The 22,664-nt window shown below is 40.0% G+C and overlaps 1 protein-coding gene and 1 long non-coding RNA gene across 2 annotated transcripts; one reads left to right on the plus strand and one right to left on the minus strand.

Annotated features, from left to right (window-relative positions):
* Positions 1-2,867: 2,867 nt before the first annotated feature.
* LOC136474922 (uncharacterized) lies at positions 2,868-7,650 on the plus strand. Its single transcript, XR_010763044.1, has 4 exons — positions 2,868-3,412; positions 4,648-4,753; positions 6,145-6,270; positions 6,911-7,650. It is a non-coding gene; the product is annotated as an uncharacterized lncRNA (long non-coding RNA).
* Positions 7,651-12,126: 4,476 nt separating this feature from the next.
* LOC136474910 (transcription factor TEOSINTE BRANCHED 1-like) lies at positions 12,127-13,478 on the minus strand. The gene has a single exon (XM_066472483.1). The coding sequence runs from the start codon at positions 13,458-13,460 to the stop codon at positions 12,321-12,323; it is 1,140 nt and encodes a 379-aa protein (XP_066328580.1). The 5' UTR covers positions 13,461-13,478; the 3' UTR covers positions 12,127-12,320.
* Between the last annotated feature and the right edge of the window lie 9,186 nt (positions 13,479-22,664).

Raw genomic sequence — 22,664 nt, forward strand, 5'->3', positions numbered from 1 at the left:
CAACTACGCTTTCTCATCCCCCTCGAGAGTTGGAAAGGTACTGTTGCTTTAAAGTGTTACTGTATATGATCGCTATATTTACCCATGATTAGTTATACCCTATAGAACCAAAGTAACAGAGAAGTATTTAGGAACCTTGAACTCACCCGTTGTCCTCTCAACTTAGTTAGACTACTTATTTATTATGTAATTCTCTTAAGTGTGAGTCATTATTCATAACTCTTATCATAAACAACACTTACCATGACTTTAGTTTAGTTACTATACTAGTTAGTAGATACATGATGGTGAATTATCAACTTCTTTAACCATTGTTTCCCTGTGGATAAATATGATACTCTGGAATACTCCCAGGTGAAAGCTACAACGGTATCCATGCGCTTGCGGATTTATCTATGTACATTTAAAATAAACCAACACAGCGCCAAAAGTGAAGGAGGGTTAGGTATCATCAATTTAAAGACATGGAATTCAACCTTATTGCTCAAATTTTTGGATAAGTTCTAAATCATGCATGTAAGGTTCTTCTTCGACAAAGCTAACGTACAACACAAATTCAGTTTGAGGGCTATTGATTCCTTTTGATGGAAAGACCTTTTGATTACTAAGATTGGCAACCGTAACTTCATCTGTGGTAAAGCACCAGCATACTTTAGTCCACCATATACTTGAAAGTATAATTGACCCTACGTTGCCTTTGCGGGGTGCTCAAACTATGTGAAAATCAACAGGGCACATCTTTCCACATATATAGTTTGTGGGATTCTAGCATGATCTGGTCAAAGCTTTACTCCAACAACAACACCCCTCATGCTAGAAGCCCTATTGGTTCCTTTTGGTGGAAATATGTGCTCAAACTATGTTGAAATTTTAGGTTATTGACAAAGTGTAATCCTAGTAGAGGAAACTCAGTTATGCTCTAGCAAGACAATTGGTTAGATAATCTCCTATAACACAAATTCCTCCAACTCTTCTCCTTCACAAGAAATCCAAATGCTCTATAAGGTTCTTCTTGGACAGAGACATCAGCAACATCTTTGCCCTCCCTCTATATATCCTCCCATGCTTCAGCCTAGATAGCTGAACTCTAGGATTGATACAAGAGAGACACTTGGAGTTGGAAATTGAGGATTAGTGGTCTTACATTTGGGGCTCAAATACCTATAACACCAGGAAAGCATACTCCCAACTTCAAGAATCTCTTGAAGCCTCTCCCCTTTTTAGATGGCTCTGGTCCTTAGGGAATCTTGGTAAGCATAAATTCTTTTTTCTAGCTCCTACTCAGGGATTGTTTGAACACAAGGAACATCCTACACAAAAAACACTATCTGGATGACTACAATTGTGTGCTTTGTAATAGTGGGGTTGAGGAAACCTGTCTTCATCCGTGTTTTGAATTGTTGTAGTTCTATTTCAATTCATTGGGACCTCACTCTCTAATCACTGGATCTGATGATATAGAAGCAAGAACAACTTTTGATAGTTGCTTCAGGAAAATAGTGATGATGCCTTGTTGGGTGATTTGGACCGTCAGAAATGGTGTTATTTTTTATAACAAGACCCCCAACTTTGCATTCATGGAAGGCAAACTTAAAGAGGAACTTGGCATGGTTTGTATCAAGACTGAGCAGAAGCTGAGAGGAGCACTAACCATGTGGAGAGAGATTTTTTTCTTAGTTTTGGTCTTCCTCTTTTTCTTTTGGCTCTTTGAGCCTTGTAATTTGTGTTGTATGTACATATATTCTTTTTTATATATACAAAAATATCGGTAGGGGCCTCCCCTACCGACCCTTCAAAAAAACTATATTTTTTTTGCTTGAATATGGCTAGTGGTAATGTTGAGACTGTTAATGAGTAAGGAACCCAAATCAAGTTCAAAGTGGTATATATCGGATAGTTTAGATGTAGTATATCTCCTTCCCACCAGTAATTGTGAACCACATAAATTTTAATATTACAGTTCAAAGTGGTAAACTATTTGAAAGTTATCTCTATAACTAATGAATTTATATTGATATTAATATTACTAATGATATACAAGGTTACTTGTGATTAATTTTAATTTGGCTAATCATATATTAATTTTAAATGCTTTGGTTTATTTATATATTGGTGAGATTATTTTTCTACATACAATTAGTGCGATAATTATTCATAAATATGTTGTTTTGATGGATTGTCTTTATCAATATGTGTTATACTATACTCATATTTTAATTACATCCACACATAATGCATAACGATTTTGTCCTATTAAAACATTCGATAAAACAATTAGACACTTATTATCTTCGAAATCAACTAGATATCAGTTTTGCATTTTGCATTTGCACCCGATAATATTCGTATCCATATATGTATCTAAATTCAAAATAAGTTTTTGGTAAATAGCATTATCTGAATCCTTCTCTACCTCCGTCATGTCAGTATTAGGGGGTGTTTGATTCAGTGACTAAAGTTTAGGAGATATTATATAAGGGTATCGTATGTGGTATTCAGATACTAATAAAAAAATAAATTTCAGAATCCGTCATTTAACACATATTTACTCAAATCATGAACTAATTAGGTTTAAAAAATTCGTCTCGTAAATTAATCATAAGCTGTGCATTTATATTCGTAAATAATCTATATTTAATATTTTATGCATACGTCAACCATGACAGCTGGACCAAACACGCCCTCAGCGATTTGTGTTGATTTGACGGTCCGTAAGCCATGGAAGCGACATTTCCCAGCTATCTGCGCTGCTTAGGGCTAACAGTAAAAGTTGTCCTCATCCTCCTACTTTTATGCAAAGCCAAGCGAGGCACGTTGAAGGGGGAATGCATTTAGTTTCATCCTCCTTTGTTTTCTTCTCTGGAAAAGAAAGGAATACTTTGCAGCAGCCTTTTGCTAAAGCAACTCGGCATCGAGCCTGTTCGTATTTAAAGTCGTCTGAGCTGAGCTGATAAGGCGGCTCATAAGTTTTCCTCGAGAAGGCAGGAGGAACCACCGGTCCATCCATCACGCGGAGGCAAGATATATCCACTCCAGAAAGAGAGTGCACTGATGGGAAGGAGCTGAGATGCTGTGTGGGAAGGAGATCAATGTGAAACTTCTCCAAGCCTCCGGGCAGTTGGAGTCTCTGCGTGCTACAGCTAGCGGCGTCGAGTTCTTGGCCGGACGATCTGGGCGATGCTTAATGTACCGGGCGGGTGCGCCGACGGTGACCGCGCTGCGGTACGGACCACGGGGAGGCGGAGGCGGAGGCGGAGCTCTCCACCGGCGGCGACTGCGCTTGGTGCGCCTGCTCGCCATCGATGGCTTATGCACGGGGGCAGCTCGCTTGAAACGCGATTAGCTCCCCCGCCAACCCAGCGAGGCCAATCACGCAACGCTCCTCTCAAGCTCAAGGACGCCACTGTCGTTGGTGAGATTACATCAAATTCCCTCCTCGCCATGTCGCATACTCGCATCATGCTTCGATTTGAGTTCTAGCTAGGCCCCCCGGCCCAGCCATTCCAGAGTTTTGTACTAGTATATAAGAACTGGAAGAGATCAATTGCTTCCATGTTTTTTCCTTTATAAAGCAGAGTGATGGATTATTATACTTCTGCTCTAGCTAGTAGATTAGGACGTACTGCCTACAGCATTAGTACTTCTCTTCTCGTTTTTCTCATTCCGTATAAAATCCTGAATAAACAGTATGCATGTTGTAAGCTCTGTGTACCCATGCTTCAAAAGGACCATATTAGTTGGGATTTAGTATCTAGTAGTATAATTTCGTACGTCTCATTTTGCTATTCCTGTATAATATATGATATGAAGATCCCAGCCAGCAGATGAAACTAGTATATATATTCTAGCTTTCATCAGGTTCGCTCAGAGAGTTGAACTCGATTAATTGTTGGACGGTTTCTTTTATATTGCGTTATTTTATAGAAATGATGAGATAAAAAAGACATGGCCACATCTTGCCAGAAAGTATTAGAATAGAAAAGCATTTTAAATTTTGGACATGCCATTTGGTATCTCTTCCCGGCCTTTAGTTGTCTGTGGTGTTAACTGTTCTCTTAATAATGGATAGCAGATCCAGCACTTGTTTCCCAAAGGAAGTATTAAAATTGGAAGGAGCACAACGAATCAATTTACTATGTGTATGAGCTGATTCTTCGATCAGTTAACCTACTATTGACAATTTGAAATGATAAGAATACCAATAATTCTCAAAATTTTATAAATGTGTTTGTATGGACAGGCTAACAGACATGACAGATCTATTAAAAGATTAAAATGTTTGGTTCTCTGCAACACTATGCCTGCTATACATCACAGAATGCAAAGTGATCTTTGTCAAATTGTAATACCCAGCCAAATCAACCCTAGATGTTCATCATATGTAACTTCTATTTATATAATACCAAATTTTCATGCTACATCTTTTTATGGAGCAGTTTAGTGCTGAGTTATGACTTAATTACTGTTAACCACTATATACAGCCATGCATCAGATTTATCATGTGAGAGGTCCTAACCATTAAATATATATCCGACTTAGCCTACAACGTCCACATCATGCATGTAGGTAACTTGTGCAGTTCTTTGTATGATCTAAGATTGGATCAATGAATACTTTGATTAATTGCCTTCCCTATCTTTTTGCAGGTGATCGCCTCGGACTCATGAGTTATGGGATGATTTTTAATTCATTTGCAGTTTGGAATTGACTGCCACACTAACAGTTTAAGATTAGCTCTGAAGCCCTAATAAGGTCAGCTCAAGGCACATCTCTTTCCCATAGTATATATAGTGTTGTATTAAAGGGTTAACTTGATCACAAGCATGTGGTGTTCTAAATTTTAATAGCTTGCTCATCATTCCGTTCTTTTATTTGGTGTTATACTCAAATTTTATATACAATTGATCTCCAACATTACTGTAATTAAGGTAATTGGTACGCTGTCCGTCCAAAAAAGAATGCAATTCTAGATTTAACGATATGTCAAACTTTTCTAATTTAGATCGAGTTCATAGGAAAAATATCAACATTTATGTCTCTAGGTTTACTGTGGAAATATATTCCATAACCAATGCAATGATACTTATTTGGTATCATAAATGTTAGTAACTTTTTATATAAATTTGGCCAAATTTAAAATTGTTTGACTCCTCAGGAAGTGAGAATTGCATTCTTTTTGAAATGGAGGGAGTTTATGTTATTCTAAAAGTATTTAGTAGACTAGTGGCATATGTCCAATGTCTATAGTTTGAAACATACTGATGCTAGAATTTAGAAACATTGTCACTACCAATTATACATGTAAACTTAAATAGTGCATTATAAGTTGAATAAATATGAATTAATGCTGAATTTCTCCAAAATATTTACTGGGGTATGTAAAATCACCCCTGAAATGGATGCCTCATTTTTTTTAAATATGATATGAAATAAAGTTTCAAATGAGAAAAAGAACACAAAGTGTTGGTATACTTTCCAAAGTAAATTCTCTCTCATGCATAAACTCGATGGCAAAAGAAGACATATTTTATATTTAGGAGCTACATGGATAATTATATATAATTAAATAGACACAAGCTGTACATATCCAGCTTTACTATTGTTGTAGTTACAGATTTTATACACCATGAATGATTTGGATTCACAGAAATGAGTGTGTTTGTTTAATGGTGCTGCACCAAGTGTCTAGGTTGTTCTTAGAAGAATTTTTAAAGAGGGAACCTATGGTGTGTGGCTAGTGCAAAAGGTTTGGTCCAGCTTTTGACTGCTGCCTCCTAAAGGTTGTTTTAGTTGATATGCGTGGACGTTTGTTGAGTTCTAGGCATGAGTGTTCCTTGAATAAGTAAGGTGTGGTTTGAGTTTGTCTGTCTTGTAAATATGTTCTCTCATTAATGCAATGATATGCAGATCTCTCCTGCGTATTCGATAAAAAAAAAAACATAGGGTTAAGGTTATCATATACATGAGGGGAAAGCTATCATAAACCATTATTATCCACTGAAGTGGGCCGGGGGAGTGAGTAATATGCAATATAACAAAGCTAAGGGTTAAGGCTGTGTAATAGGTCAAGGTCTTAATCCAATGATACGTAGTTCTGCATATCAGAAAAGAAGAGATTTTCTTGTTAACCTTTCTTTTAACAGACAGACATGCTGTGGGCAGACAGAAGAATAGAGAGAAAAGAGGGATGGCAGACTTGCAGTGGCATACAGATAATAAACTACGTCAGCTATACTGCAGAGCTTCAACTCTGGTGCTACATTCATCAGGTCAGATATGTATGGTACTGCTATTTAAAAAAAAAAAAAAACTCTGGAGCTACATTCATCATCAGGTCAGATATGTATGGTACTGCTATTTAAAAAAAAAAAAACTCTGGCGCTACATTCACCAGGTCAGATATGTATGGTACTGCTATTTAAAAATTTCCGGAACACACCCTCTTGGATAGTTGGATGCCTTTCAAGCCGGATCCCATTCACGTACCTTGAACGGCAGCTTGGAACTTCAACCTGATCTGAGCTGTCAGCTGACTTTTGCAAAACTGAGTGAGTATTTATATAATGTTCATGACCAATGCCAAGCCAGTCAACAATTTTCGGCTTATAACATGTCCTGAAACTAACTGACTCCAACTCAAGATAGAAGTCTGCAGTGGTTTTGTAAAGTGAACCAAATGAAGAAATTACACTTCCAAGTGTAGATGACAGCAACACAAAGCTTAGTCTATGTTAATTAAATTGCTAGGCGCTGCTTGTATCATATATAGTAGACCTTCGGAATCATTGTTTTTCTTAGTACATGCTGGTGTGCTAATGATCTCATTTGATCAATATTTATAAAACAACAGTAAACCACCTTGATCTTCTGTGTTCCATTCCATCTCAGTCCTGCGTCATTTTTTTGCAGTACTGCTAAAACTATACATATAACATATGGCCCTGATGATTTTCGCTTAGTGAAGGAGTACAGTAAGTATTAGTAGTTACTTGTTTTGGTTTATTTCATATCGTTTTCTCCTTTTAGATCTTTCTACTAACATTTGAAAAGGAGTACTAATAAATCATTTGCGCTTCTCAACAAAATGAAGAAATATACATGCACGTATATATATCTTGTGTCTGTATTCATGTATATAGGTAATAATATGGCATATATTGTTGTCGTTTGGGAACACAAAACTATTTCTCCGTTCTTGTGCAGATTGAGTTGTTTACTTCGGTGGTCCGAGTATCTATCCTGCATGTGGGGCGTGCAGGCGCAGCTGGTTTCGCGCTCTTGTATAGGCCGTCTGCAGAACGAACAGTTCTTCGGTACTGTGTGCTGCTCAATGTACGTATTGATCCTGATGTGTGGTACGTACGTATGCCTGTTGCATAGATATACAATTGCTTTGGTCGTTTTCAAAAAAATTTTAAGACACAAAGTACTACTACTTCAGAATGACAAGACTAGATACAGGTGCACACACTGTTTATCCTAAGCCTTGCAGTACAACATGTAACCTTTGAGATGTACAATTTACGTGCACACATTTACTATTACTGCTAGGGCCCGTCGCGGTGACACATCAACTGCAGTTCCTTGTTATGGTAGCGGAGAGGTGGCCAATGAAGGACTACGACATAGAGACAATAGGTGGGCTTTCCCATTAGGCACACGCATCCATTTTTTTTTATTTGTGAAACTGCAACACATTCATATGTGTGTTGGTAGTCGATCTCATATATATATATATATATATATATATATATATATATATATATATATATATATATATATATATACACACACATCCTGTTCGCTTGCTGGATTCAGCTGACTTATTCAACCAATCAACAGTATTTCTCTCTCACAACAAACCAGCATCAGCCAGCCCATAAACCAACCAGCGAACACGCCGATCATCATCACATTCATATGGTTTTTGAGAAATATAGATGAAGGCAGTTTCTTCCCCTAAAGTTTATTCTCTATCACATCGGATGTTTAGATACATGCATAGAGTATTAAATATAGACTATAAAAATAACTAATTGCATAGATTACGACTGATTTACGAGGCGAATTTTTTTAAGCCTAATTAGTCCATGATTTGACAATGTGTTGCTACAGTAACCATATGCTAATGATGGATTAATTGGGCTTACTAAATTTGTCTCGCGGATTACTGAGGACTTCTGTAATTTATTTTATTATTACTATCCGAATACTCACATGTGACACCCTGATGTAACATCCGATGTAACATACCTAAACTTTACTCTCTGAATTTAAATATCACCAAAGTTGTGATCTGTTCTAGACTTCCGGATAGAAAGTGTTAAATAGAAAATAAAGTATATAAATGAACACTGTGATCTCATTGTCAATAGTTACAATCATCCTATATTCTTTATATTAGATTTAGTATCGCAAAATATTTGATACAAATCACCCATTTCATGCAACCGTGACAACCCCCTAGAAATACAATACTATAAGTTCTAACTCTTTTTTTTTAATGATGCATGTCGATTGCCCATCTAAATACATAACTATATTGTTGCAAAAGTTGAGGTGCAAACTCAATGTACAAAAAATCATATGAAAATAACAAAATTCGGGTGTATATGCATTGGAAGGCAAAAGTTATGTGATTACATATGCATCTGAATTTTCAGAAATTGATTTTGCATGTTAGCTTTTGCAAAAATGTAACATCTACATATTCACTATGGATGTGCATCATTTCAAAAAAAATTAAAAAAAGTCTATGTATGTGTTCAAGGGGTTTTCATGATTGCACTAAATATTTTTGTCAAATAGTATAGTAGACAAAAGCATGGGTCTTCAAAGATCAATAAGGGGCATGTGAAAGATAAACAAACCATTGTACTCTTGTGGTGTTGTGCTTAACAACTTTAATCGTCAGCTTTCTCAAACGATACTACGCCACCGTTAGTCGGTCTAGTTCTGTATGTGATTTAGGGCTTGTTTCGATCCCAGCGGCTAATAATTGGCACTATGTTTAAATATTAATTAGAAAGACTAAACATAAATTAATTTTAAAACTAATTGCATAAGCAGTGACTAATTGACGAGACGAATCTATTAATCCTAATTAGGCCTTGAGTAGCCTATGTTTACTGTAGCACCATATATATATAATCTAATCATGACCTAATTAGGATCAATAGATTTATCTCGCTAATTAGTCACCACTTATGCAATTAGTTCATGTTTGATACTTCTAATTAGCGTCTAAACACAGTGGTATTTTAGTGCTAAAGATACAAACAGGCCCGTATCATTTATCTACCTTAACATAGAGTCTTCTAATTATATGCATGTGTCATTGTGCGCCCTCTAGTATATATATGCTGCTCGTCCTTCTACTAAACCTTGGAGGCTTCATTGACCATGCATCTATCCGGACAATAAGACCAATCTAGCATCCCTGTCAGCAAAATCGATCAAACTCAAATGTAGCAATAATGAAACTACATAAATTTAAAATATGCTTAGTAGATAAAGTTAATATATTCTGAAAAATGTTTTTAATAGACAAATTACAGATAAGTTGCATACCATCGTATTATTGTAAATGGAAAAATGGGTTCATATCTGCAAGCTGCATGGCGTGCACACAAGTTACCACGTGTACGCCCCGATGCAGTTCTACATTTCTTTAAAAACACACATATTTTTTCCAGTAAATTTGTTAAATACACATAAACATCATATGTTAAGATATTTACTTTACATTTGTGCAACAAAAGTTCATATGTGCCTAATAAAAAAACACAAGGGATATTAAGCATATATCCTTTCATTACGGAATGCACTAGGAAATATGTTTATGGCAGGTATGTATACTTCAACATGATGTTCACGTATGATTTTTAAAAACCTTTTTGAGATGCACAAAACATACTTTAATGTTGATACACTCACCTGAGTGTTTAAATCAGCAGGCCCCCCTAATGTTAACATCAAGGTAGCTACATTTGTTGACAAAATTAAGATGCCAATGCACCATCTCACTTTAAACTGATTATGATGTCTCTATATGGACCTATGGCTTTTTGTCGGCATGCAAGCAATGGCTATTATTACTTGAAGAGCATGAATTATTCAATTGGCCAGATTTGAACTAATGGACGACGTTTGATGTGCCTCTGAAACCCTAGCACTCCCTCCATCCCAAAAATAAATCAGTTTCATTCTAAAGTTGTCTTCAGTTAAACTATCTTAAGTTTTACCGATTTTATAATGAAAATCATCAACGATCACACTAAGTACACTACGAATATGGTCAACTTCTATACAATGATACTAGTTTAGTGTCATAAATATTTGTGTCCTTTTTATAAATTTGGCCAAACTTAAAATAGCTTGGCTTTGAACAACTATAAATTGATTTACTTTGAGAGATGGAGGGGGTAATAAATAACCATAGCTTTCAACATATACTCTGATACTAAAGATTTAATTAACTAAGGAGAGTCGGATAGTAAGTATGCATGAATCATGATGTCCAATCAAATAGCAAGTAGCAATTGATAGTTTGTATACGAACTAAAATAATCTTGCATGATCTTTGGAATGTGTGGAGGTGCCAATAGAATTTAAAAATATCTACTGTACTTATGAAAATGTAATAAAAAAACAACCAGAATATAGTTTTTTTAGCAAAGATTATTATTACTACATAGAAAAATATATCTATATGGGGGGCGTCAAGGAACTCCAGCAGACGAGAAATGATGTCAACCTAGGGATAGAAAATTGGAAAAAGTCTACTTAACTCCCCTATCAACCATAGTCTACTTCACCCCCCAAACTATAAAATCATCTATTTTACCCCCCCTGAACTTTTCAAAACCGTCTATTTTAAACCCCCCCCCCCCGGGCGGTTTTCGACGGTGGTTTTGGTACAATAACAGTGGTTTTGCTATAGTGATGGTGGTTTTGTCTTTTTCTTTTTTATTTATTTCTGGTGAATCTTTAAAAAATCATAGTAAATCACAGAAAAATTATAAAATAGAAAATCTAATTTTGTTGGACTCCACATGAGTAGATCTACACAATAAACATATAATATGATATGCTTTAGTACAAAATTTTTGCTGTAGTTTTAGATTAATTGAAAAATCCAATTTTGTCTGTAATTAATTGAAACAATTCATAGCTGCAGCTTCTGTGGTCCAATTATGATGAAATTTTTATGGTAGGCTAATTATTGTATGCTTAAACTATAGTAAAAATTTCGTACTCATTGGACCATGTATAACTTAGTTATAGATAAATTCTAATTAATTACAGACAAAATTAGATTTTCCAATTAATCTAAAGGTACAGCAAAACCTTTGTACTAAAGCATACCACATTATATATTAACTATATAGATCTACTCATGTGGAGTCCAACAAAATTGGATTTTCTATTTTATGATTTTTCAAAGATTCAGCGAAAATAAATAAAAAAAGAAAAAGGTGAAACCACAGGTAGCGTAGCAAACCAAAACCACCGTCGAAAACCGCCCGGAGGGGTAAAATAGACGGTTTTGAAAAGTTCAGGGGGTAAAATAGACGGTTTTATAGTTTGGAAGGTGAAATAGACCATGTTTGATAGGTGAGGGGTTAAGTAGACTTTTTCCACTTTTTCCATAGAGAATTCGAGATATACAGAAGTAGTCTGAAAAGTACGAATCAGATTTGCAGCTCATCAAGAAATTAGTGTAAATAGAAGCAATTAGATAAATGATTAATAATAGGAGGAAGTTCTAACTCGACTAAATGATCGACTTGTTTGATCCATGAATGGTGTAATTATTTTACGAGCATCCCATGAATATAAAGCCACGCCATTTGGTGAAGATTTTAACATGCATACAAACGGCAACAAGGAAGAGAATAAATTGACCTTGAGGGACTTTTACCTAGCAAAAGCCTCTCTTTAATTTCAGCATGTTATAGCTTCAGCCTTCAGCAGTTTTTTTTTCATTCTTTCATCGAACAACTGAACTACAAAGCACTTGCTTTGTGTCCATCACCAGCTAGATACTATTTGGTCTCGTTCATCACATAGATTCAGTTTGGAAATTTCAGAATCGACACAGATTAGTTCCATTAATGAATCAACACAGTGCATGCTAGCTATAATACATCATCATGCGATGACCAAACGAAGTTCATCGTCACACAGCCAATTACGAAGTCTAGAAAGAGAAACACGCATAGATTAACACAACAAATTATTGAGAAGCTCATGGGAGGGAAAAGGATAGAATAAGTTGAAAGAGTAGTTCTAGTAGTACCTAGTGCGACCGTGTTCTTCAGTAGAAGCGTGAGTTCTGCTGAAAGACGACTCCACCAAGTTCCCATTGTTCTTGGCAGTAGTAGTTGCCGCCGCCGCCGCCGTATCCTCCTCCGTTGCCAAAGCCTAGGACCACGTCGCTCGGCCCTGTGATTTCTTGCATCCTTTCTCTATTGTTGAGAGTTGATGAACACCTCTCCCTCTCCTCCAATTCAGCCTCCGCAGCACGCGGCATGTTCATGGACGACGATGAGTGGTGGTGGTGGTTCAAATGGTTCGAGCTCGGCCTGTCGCTCGCCACCGAGGCAGCCGCCGCCTCCACGTCAATTGCTGATGCAAGCTTTACCCAACGCATCCGGTGCTTCTCCTTGGTTCGCTCCCTCGCCCTCTCCCTCGCCTTCGCTCTCGTCTCCTTGTCGGGGACCGGGTGCGCATTATTCCCCAATTTTCTTGGCGGCTTCGGGGTGGTCGCCGCCTTCCTTGACTTGGCCGGCTTCTTCCCCTCACTGCGGCAATTACCCTTGGGCTTCTGATCTCCTCCTCCCAGCTGCTCCTCCGGGTTGTGCTTGCCGTCGACGGAGAGGCTGCTGGAGCCGTCCTCCACGCACTCCGACGACGCGTCGACGTCGTCGGCCATGATCTCCTGGATGGCGGCCTTGGACGTGTTGAGGAGCCATTGTACCGTCTTGCTGGCCTTGTCGAAGCCAAGCATGTCCTGGAGCGCGAAGAACTTGCCGGCGACGTCAAGGGAGAGCCGCATCCGGCGGTCCCTCATCCCGCCGGCGGTGCATATCTTGCTGTGCCGGTCTTTCCTCGCCGCGGCCGCGGCCGCCGCCCTGTCCAGGCTGGCGCTGACGCCGGCGCCTTGTGCACCACCACTGGCGCAGGTGCCCAGCTCTGCAGCCGGCGCCGGCGCCTGCTCCATCAGCGGCTGCACCGGCAGGTCCGGTGAGTTGATCACGGCTTGTGGAGGGGTGCCGGCGGCGGCACTACCGATCTGGTAGCTCAGGTGAAAGCTGACGTCGGCGGCGAAGGGAGGGGAGCATGGGTAGCAGTAGAAGCTGCTGGATTGGTCCGGCTTTGGGGAAGGCGGGCTGAACTGCAGCTGTTGGTAAAGCGGTAAGTCCATGGGGCTTGAGGAATCACAGAAAGGAAACATGTGCTTTGCTGATGGGACTCCAAGGCCCCTGATGCCCTCTCCCCTCTCCCTCTCTAGGTTCTGGCACTAGAGCAGTGTGTGTTGATCTCTAGGGCATGATTGGTTGCTTGAATCGGACCATCATTTGGCTCATTCTGTATCTTTTGGTGCATTCGTTTGTGTTTGGTTATTGTACTCGTATCTTTCTCCTGCTTCTTCCCGTGCAGATTTCCTTATTCATCCCGCACAGCTCTGTCTTCCGGATTTCTCCTTTCCTCATGGTGCAGGATGACTTGATTCACCCAGAATGCAGGGACCCATGCGTTAGACACCCAAAAAAACTAATGCCTATATGTAACCAAACACAACCCCGTCTCGTACTGAACCAACAGCCAAGACAACCAAACACAACCACCTACACGAGCTTAACCTGACTTCTTCGGTCCTGCACAGCCTGGCCATCCTGGCTTAAGGCTCGCTCTGCAACCAATCACGCCCTATGAGACTATGAGAGAGGCAGGAGTGTGGCCTATGTCCTATGATCAAATGTGCCCGGCCATGCATAAGGTCTAGGCTTGTTTGAGAGAGAGAGAGAGAGAGAGAGTTAAAAACGAACTGTCCAGTTGATCATACCATCTCTCTATGCAGGTGCAAGGAGAGGAGGCATGGGCTCATGTGCATAGCCTATGTAGGAGACCAAGCTAGCTAGAGAAACCTCGGGGCATATTTTCTTTTACTATGTGAGAGTGATGTTATACATATAGGATCACTAGGAGCATAGATCTAGCCGGGTACTTTATGTAAATGGGTAGCAAGTCCTAGTACATGTTCTAGACAGAGATTAGAGGGAGGAGTAGAGGAACGTGTCGAACCTGACACCGCAGATGAGGAGTCGCTCACGTTCGTCATGGAGTCGGTGTCTGTGCTAGGTAGCGACGGTTGGGGAAGAGTACGGTGATGAGCAGTGGCGACCGGCGGTGAAGACCGGCGGCGGCGCAGTGAAGTCCGGCGTGGTGGCAGCCCTTCGGTGTAGATGCAAAGGCGGCGCGGCTAGTGGCTTCCCGTCACTAGCTGCGCCCCTCTAGATCGGATTAGGGTTTAGGGATTTCGGTGGGGAGCTCGGCTCAGGCGAACCTCGTGACTTGAGCCATCAGCCCCCACCTCTATTTATTGCGCAGTGTGACAGGGGCTCTCCAGCCATAGTGGACTGGGCGCCCCCGATCAGGGCGCGGATCAAAGACCCAACTGGGTCGTTGGGCCCAGTTTGGGATTGAGATCAATCTAACAATCTTCCCCTTGATCTCCTACCATCTTTCAATTTTATATCATTTACTTTTGTTCATTCCATTACAGATTAGCGCATAGAGCATGTATCATCGTCACGGTCCATTACCGATAGATTTAACAGGTACAACACACCACTCTGTTCTGAAATAGATACTTATCTTTGGGCCTTCTTTTGTCCAAGAATTATGGGTTTTCCCTTAAACCCATACCGACTACATGTTCTCTAAACACGTTGGGTGGTAAGCCTTTTGTAAGCGGATCTGCGAGCATCTTTTCAGTACTTATGTGCTCAAGACTTATGATATGATCCTGGACTTTATCTTTCACAACATAATACTTTATGTCAATGTGTTTGGCAGCACCACTTGACTTATTATTGTGAGCATACTGTACTGCCGGATTATTATCGTAGTATAATTTAAGTGGTCTATAGATGTCGTCAACCATCTTCAAACCGAGTATGAACTTCTTTAGCCAGTTCACCTGCCCCGTTGCCTCATAACACGCTACAAACTCGGCATACATTATGGACGATATAGTGACGGTTTGCTTTGAGCTTTTTCATGAAATAGTTCCCCTGCGAGAGTGAATACATATCCAGACGTGGATTTTCTATCGTCTCCCGCATAATCAGAATCTGAATATCCCACTATATGGAGTGAATCAGATCTTTTATATGTCATCATGAGGCCTTTCATTCCTTACAAATAACGCAAGACTTTCTTTACTAATTTTCAGTGTTCTATTTTAGGATTGCTCTGGAATCTGCCAAGTAATCCGGTAATAAATGCTAAGTTAGGGCGCGTACATACTTGAGCATATTGCAAGCTTCCGACAACTGAAGCATATAGAACCACTTTCATTTGATCGATCTCATATTGGTTTCTGGGGAATTGAAAATCCCCATATCTGTCGCCCTTGACTATAGGAGTATGTGAGGGACTATATTTATGCATACTGAATTTCTTTAAAATTCTTTCTATGTATGCCTTTTGTGACAGTCCTAATACCCCTTTACTTCTATCTCGGTGAATCTCGATCCCTAGAACGAACGAGGCTTCACCAAGATCTTTCATATCAAATTTTGAGAACAAAAACTTCTTTGTCTCCAGTAGTAGACTGATATCACTACTAGCAAGTAAGATGTCGTCCACATACAGGACAAGGAAGATAAACTTCTCAGTCTTAAACTTTGCATAGACACAATTGTCCTCAACATTCTTTTTAAACCCAAAATTCCTTATCGTCTGATCAAACTTTAAGTATCACTGTCTTGAAGCTTGTTTTAATCCATAAATGGATTTCTTTAGGCGACATCCCATTTGATCTTTTCCTTCCACGACAAAACCTTTTCATTGAGAAATGTCATCTTTACATCCATCTGATGTAATTCTAAATCGTAATGTGCCACTAATGCCAATATAATTCTGAAGGAATCCTTATATGAGACTAGAAAAAAGATCTCATTGTAATCAATTTCTTCTCTTTGCGTAAAGCCTTTTACCACAAGTCGCGCTTTATACCTCTCTATATTCCCTTGAAAGTCAAGTTTTGTTTTGTAGATCCATTTACAGCCTACTGTTTTGGCTTCTTTAGGAATTATTTCCAAGTCTCAAACTTTATTGGCATTCATAGATTTTATTTCATCTTTCATGGCCTCGAGCCACTTTGATGAATGATCACTTCTCATGGCTTCTTCAAATGAGGTGGGATCATCCTCCATTTGAAATTCCTCAGTATTGTATACCTCATAGTCAGCAGGAATAGCTGATTTTCTAACTCTTTGAGACCTTCTAGGGGCCTCCACATTTGGCACATCTTATGTTTGAGGTTGTTGTTGCTCTCCCTCATGTGTGGCAATAGGTTCTATAGGATCCTGAAGAACAGGGTCCTCATCGTCATTCATTGTTGCCACAGGCGGAATAAACACAGGTGCTAGCACCACAATATCTTATATTGTCGGTGCAGCGATAGTAGGTAGTGAGAAAAATGGCGCATGAATCATCTGAGTGGGCGCATACACCCGCTTCTCTTCAAGGTCAATTTTTTGAGCTACCATGCTCTCCCTCATCATTTCATCCTCTAGGAAGACAGTGTGTCTTATTTTCACAAACTTTGTATGTCTGTCTGGATAGTAGAAATGAAAACCTTTTGACTTTTCTAGATAGCCAATGAAATGACAACTTACTGTTTTGGCATCTAGCTTTCCAATATTTGGGTTAAATACTTTAGCCTCAACAGGACTCCCCCACACACGTAAGTGGTTTAGTAAGGGTACTCTTCCTGTCCACAACTCATACGGTGTTTTGGGCACCGACTTACTTGGTACTCTATTGAGAATATAAATGGTGGTTTTTAACGCCTCCATCCACAGGCTCAACGGTAAGGTGGAGTAACTTATCATACTGCGCACCATATCCATTAGGGTACGATTGCGTCTTTCAGCTACTCTATTCTGCTGAGGTTCGTCCGGTGTAGAATACTGGGCTACTATGCCATTCTCCTATAAGAATCTTGCAAAAGGTTCAGGAACTTGGCCATATGGGGTATGCCAACCGTAGTACTCCCCCCCATGGTCAGACCTGACTATCTTAATCTTTAAATTGTATTAGTTTTCAACTTCTGCCTTAAATATCTTAAATTTATCCAATGCTTCTGTTCTGTCTTTGATTGGATAAATGTAGCCATAACGGGAGTAATCATCTGTGAATGTTATGAATGAATCATAACCATCCACACTCTTTACAGGAAACAGACCATAGATATCTGTGTGAATAATCTGTAAAATTCCTGCGCTTCGTTTGACATCTTTCTTAATTTTCTTTATATACTTTCCTTTAATGCATTCTCTGCATTGTTCTAAATCTAAGAGCTCTAATGGAGGAAGAATATCATTCTTAACTAGTCTTTCTATTCTCGCTCTCGAAATATGGCCTAAACGATAGTGCCATAATTTCGACAATGCATCGTGAGCTCTTTTTCGTTTTTTGTTTACATCCACAGACGAGGATACATTCACATTGTCGTACGCAACGTTCCCATTATCGCATAAAACATTCACATCATCACGTAGTGATAACAGATAAAGCTCATTTTGTAAGATAGCAAGACCAACACATGCATTATTAAATGTTATCTTACATTTGCCATTTCCAAAATGACAATCATATCTATCATTGTCCAAGCCTGAAACACTAATCAAGTAGGGAGGAAACATAAAGTACATCTCTCAGTAAAAGTGTGAAACCATCAGCAAGCTCTAGAGAAAGATCGCCAACGGCTTCAATATCTGCTCGGACTCCATTTGTAACTTTAATATGTCTTTCTCTTCTTTGCGTAGTCCTCATCGAACGGAATCCCTGTAAAGAATTAGCAACATGAACAGTTGCACCTGAGTCAATCCACTAAGTAGATTTCAAATATTGTACATACAGGGATTTATTTATGAACGTAATAATGTTCTCACCTTTCTTTGCCATGATCATCTTTAAGTAATCGGGACAATCTTTCTTATAATGTCCCGTCTTCTTACAATAGAGACATTGACCTTTCTCTACTGTAAACTTATTTTGCTGAGGCTGATGCAGCATGGGACCCTTTCCCTTTGACTTTGAGGAGGAGTTAGCATTATTATTCTTTTTCTTATTGTCTTTCAAATAATTGATAGAGCCATCATTGGTAGCTTTCATTCTCTCCTCTTGCACACACATAGCCATGGGTCTCTCCATGTCCCATTTTTTCAGCTGTATGTTGTAGTTGACAACAAAAGTGTCAAACTCTTTTGACAAGGAAGCAAAAATCAGATGAATAAGGAACTCTTCCTTGAGAGCCAGATCCATTGGTTTTAGCTTGGATGCCAAATTGCTCATCCTTAGTATGTGCTCTCTTATGCCACCATTACTTGAGTACCTCTCTGTCACCAGCTGCTTTATCAGCTAGGTAGCATATGTCTTTGAAGAGCTAGTGAACTGACTCTTTATTCTTTCGAGGTACTCGGTGACAGTGTCACACTCTGGGATTGAGCCCACAATTGCAGGCTCAATCATGTTCTTTATCACAGCCAAACATTTCTTGTTGGCAGTGACCCACTTCCTATGCTCAAGGTCATAGGACATTCTTTAGGATGCAAAATCCCTCTCTTTGGTTGCCCAAGCGGCATCAGCCTCGTTTGTCCCCCTTACCGGTGCCACAGGCTCTATGGGACACGGTGAGGTGACTACCCAGTCCACCTCAGCCAAGATGAAGGCTAGGTCAATCTTTTTCTTCCACTCTCTATATTTATCACCTTTGAGAGTAGGGATCTCTTTGATACAACCCATTAAGTTGTATCCGCCTGAAAACACAATTCATATAGGGTGAGAACATAAACATAATAACAATAACAATTGCATGTCTTAGTTTCAACGTTGGTCAAAATTAAAACAAACAATTGCCCTCTATATTAATTCTACATCACCGTTGGATAGAAATAGAATTAATGCAAGACAAAACATCATAATATTGCCATTAATCAACGTTGATCAGAATAATAACAATATTATAATCAATTAAAACATATCCATTTTTCAAACTTAAATTCTCCCGTTGGTTCGAATTTAATAATGAAAATAACAACTTTAAATACGCAGCAAAAAATAATCTCAATTTTGTGAATTTTACCCATAGGAAAATTCTCTTTTCTCTTTTCTTTAAGCCATTTATCCATTTTCTAGAAAATAAACATTTACTGGAAAAAGAAAAAACAAAAAACTGATTCAATTCATCATTGTTCATTCTGCCTAGCCGGGAATTCGGCCTGGACTGCCTCTCTTCCACACGCGCTGCCCGCGCCTAGGCCGCAACCTAGGCCTAGGCCGGCAAAGCCGTGCGGCCATGCGCGCTCACCTGGGCCGCGAGTCGGCCCGATCCGTCTCGTCCGCTCATCTTCATCGGACGGCTACGCGCGCTCGTCGGACGAACAAAACGGCGACGGCAGTGGCCCTGTGAACCCTAGCGGCCATTCGGCCTTCTCCTTCTCTCTCTCACTCTCTCAGCCGCAGCGAGTGCACCGAGCGAGCAAAGCAGTGAGCGAGCAGAAGACTCGGCATCGTCGCCGGCCCCCTCACCGACGAGCGCGCTCCCCGATGGGTGAGCGCGCCGCCGTCGAGCGGCCAGGCTGCGGCGCCCTTTTGGCCAGAGCCCGACGAGTAGCGCACCCGGCTCGGCCTTCTTTTCCCCGTGCATCGGTGAGGCAGTAGCGCTGCGCAGCGCGCGAGGTAAGCCAAAACGGCTCTTCCTCTTCTCCCTTTCCCCTTCTTTCTTCTGGGATTAACCCGATTTGGGGATGGGATAAAAAATTTGGGTTAGGGTTTCTTTTCCCGATTCGTTTCATCTTTTTTATTTGATTTGATTTCTTTTCTTTTCTATTTGTACCCATACCGAGATCTACTCAATAGAATCTGGCTAGTTGTTCCCCTTTCCCGTCGCGAGTTAGGGTTAGGGTTTGACTCACTGGAGTCACTATTCATCTTCCCTGATGGGTTAGGGTACTGTTCTTGTTCCCCGACGGGTTAGGGTTCGGATGAACCTCTGTTCTTTTCTCAGATCCAAACGAATCTAAACTGTTAAGCTAGATCTATCCCTAAACGAGGCTCTGGTACCATTATTATACATATAGGATCACTAGGAGTATAGATCTAGCCGGGTACTTCATGTAAATAGGTAGCAAGTCCTAGTACATGTTCTAGACAGAGATTAGAGGGAGGAGTAGAGGAACGTGTTGAACCTGACACCGTAGATGAGGAGCCGCTCGCGTCCGCCATGGAGTCGGTGTCTGCGCTAGGCAACGACGGTCGGGGAATAGTACGGTGATGAGCAGTGGCGATCGGCGGTGAAGACCGGTGGCGGCGCAGTGAAGTCCGGCGTGGTGGCAGCCCTTCGGTGTAGATGTAGAGGCGGCGTGACTAGTGGCTTCCCGTCACTAGCTGCGCCCCTCTAGATCGGATTAGGGTTTAGAGATTTCGGTGGGGAGCTCGGCTCAGGCAAACCTCGTCACTTGAAACGCCAACCCCCACCTGTATTTATTGCGCAGTGTGACAGGGGCCTCCAACCATAGTGGGTTGGGCGCCCCCAATCAAGGCGCAGATCAAAGGCCCAACTAGACCGTTGGGCCCAGTTTAGGATTGAGATCAATCTAACAAGTGAGACACTTGCCCCTACCTGACAGGGCTGTGCCATCTTATAGAGAGAGAGGAGGGCTGGGGAGGAATACTGCCTGTTCGTGTTGACGAGGTGGACCAAGATCCCGTGCAGTTGTAACTTCTCATGCAACTTAAGCAGTAGTACATCTGAGCCATTCAAGGGGCAACCAATGCCTTGGATGAGAGCCTATCCTTTCCCTTTGTTTTCTATTTATTTTTGCAGCCCGCAGCCTCTTTTGGAGAAAAGTGCAGCAAAATGCAAACAACAGCTTATGATTAGCGCTATGTTTTCCTAACCAACCGAAAAATAACATAAATTCTTTTTTACTGTGGAGGAAAATCTGGACAGGTATTATTTGTATATTATATTTTTACCATAAATTTTTCCTAATGCTTCCCATCTTGACTTTTTCCTGATTATATTAAGACTCAGTACAGTACATTCTCAATTATACATGAAAAAACTGAAATAAAAAATACATAATATTCTATCCAGATTCTTCCATCATCTTTTTTTCTCCAGTGGCTTTCCTCGATGCAACCGATGCTCTATATGAATAGAGCCTTGTTGAACGCCGGAGCCAAAGTGTAGTCCTTGTGCGAATGGCTATCAATTTAGGGGGTGTTGGGGACTGCTTCGCTCCACGTTTTCAACTATGCTCCATATTTTTTAGTCAAACAGGTTCGGCTCGACGTACTCTGTTCGAGTAAAAAAATATAGAGTTGAAAGAGCACCTATAGGGTGCTCCACGAACTCCAGTTTTTTTGTGGAGCAGATTTCGTGGAACAGTCCCAAACACGCCCTTGATATATAACTCTTGTATGATACTTACTAACTGGCACGTTGGACCACGCAAATAGTGTGGGGAACTAGTTTGCTTATTGCACTATTTGGATTTTTGTTAATTTCAATATCATTTTTAAAATATTTTAGTTTGTTTATTTGACTATTATTATTATTGTTTTTTGTGGACACTTTCCTCTTTTTCCCTGTTAACCTTGTAATTTCTAGGCCCTTTAAGTGAACATGGGAGCTTCTTTTAATTCTGTTATATTAATATATTAGTACCCACTATTCTAATAATATACTAATTATGCACTTTGCGTTATAATGAATACAAAACAATTCTACTTTACACAACATTAACCTCTCGATTTAGAGCAGAAATACAGATTATTGTTGAAATGAGACGTGTTCTTTCATTTTGTTTATTACCTACGATTTTTTAATATCCATGCTATCCCATCAGATTGCTAAGAGCTTAAGCTTCACTTAGTCATCCGGTTGCTAAGAGTTTAGCAGCTACCAGTTAGAGAGGTCATGTCCGGTTGAGGTGAGGTGAGGGAGAATACAAGGACCTGCACTATGGGGGAAAAGCTGCGTGCATGCTGAGACGCTATTGGCTACAAGTGACCTAGTACATTTATTGGCCAGATGGGGGCGGCCATAGCTGCATAGACTGCAGTACGATGGACGTGCCTCCTTGAAATCCTTCTTCAGGAAACCGAAGACCGTGTATTTTTGGCCCTGACAGCTTCCCATGGTTTTTCGGTTAACGAATGTTATTTTTCTTTCCCAATAAATTAGTTAATTATACTTTTAGTCATAACTTATCAACCAAACAAACAAGACATTTATTACATCCATAGGAATTATTTGAGGTGTATTATTAGTATATAGATTAAACATTGTGGGAGGGGCTATCAAAACAAAGGAGGAGTACGTGATGTACGTAAGTAGTAGTGTGCAAACATGGTA

Source organism: Miscanthus floridulus, chromosome 1, assembly GCF_019320115.1.
Source record: "Miscanthus floridulus cultivar M001 chromosome 1, ASM1932011v1, whole genome shotgun sequence".
Lineage (NCBI taxonomy): Eukaryota > Viridiplantae > Streptophyta > Magnoliopsida > Poales > Poaceae > Miscanthus > Miscanthus floridulus.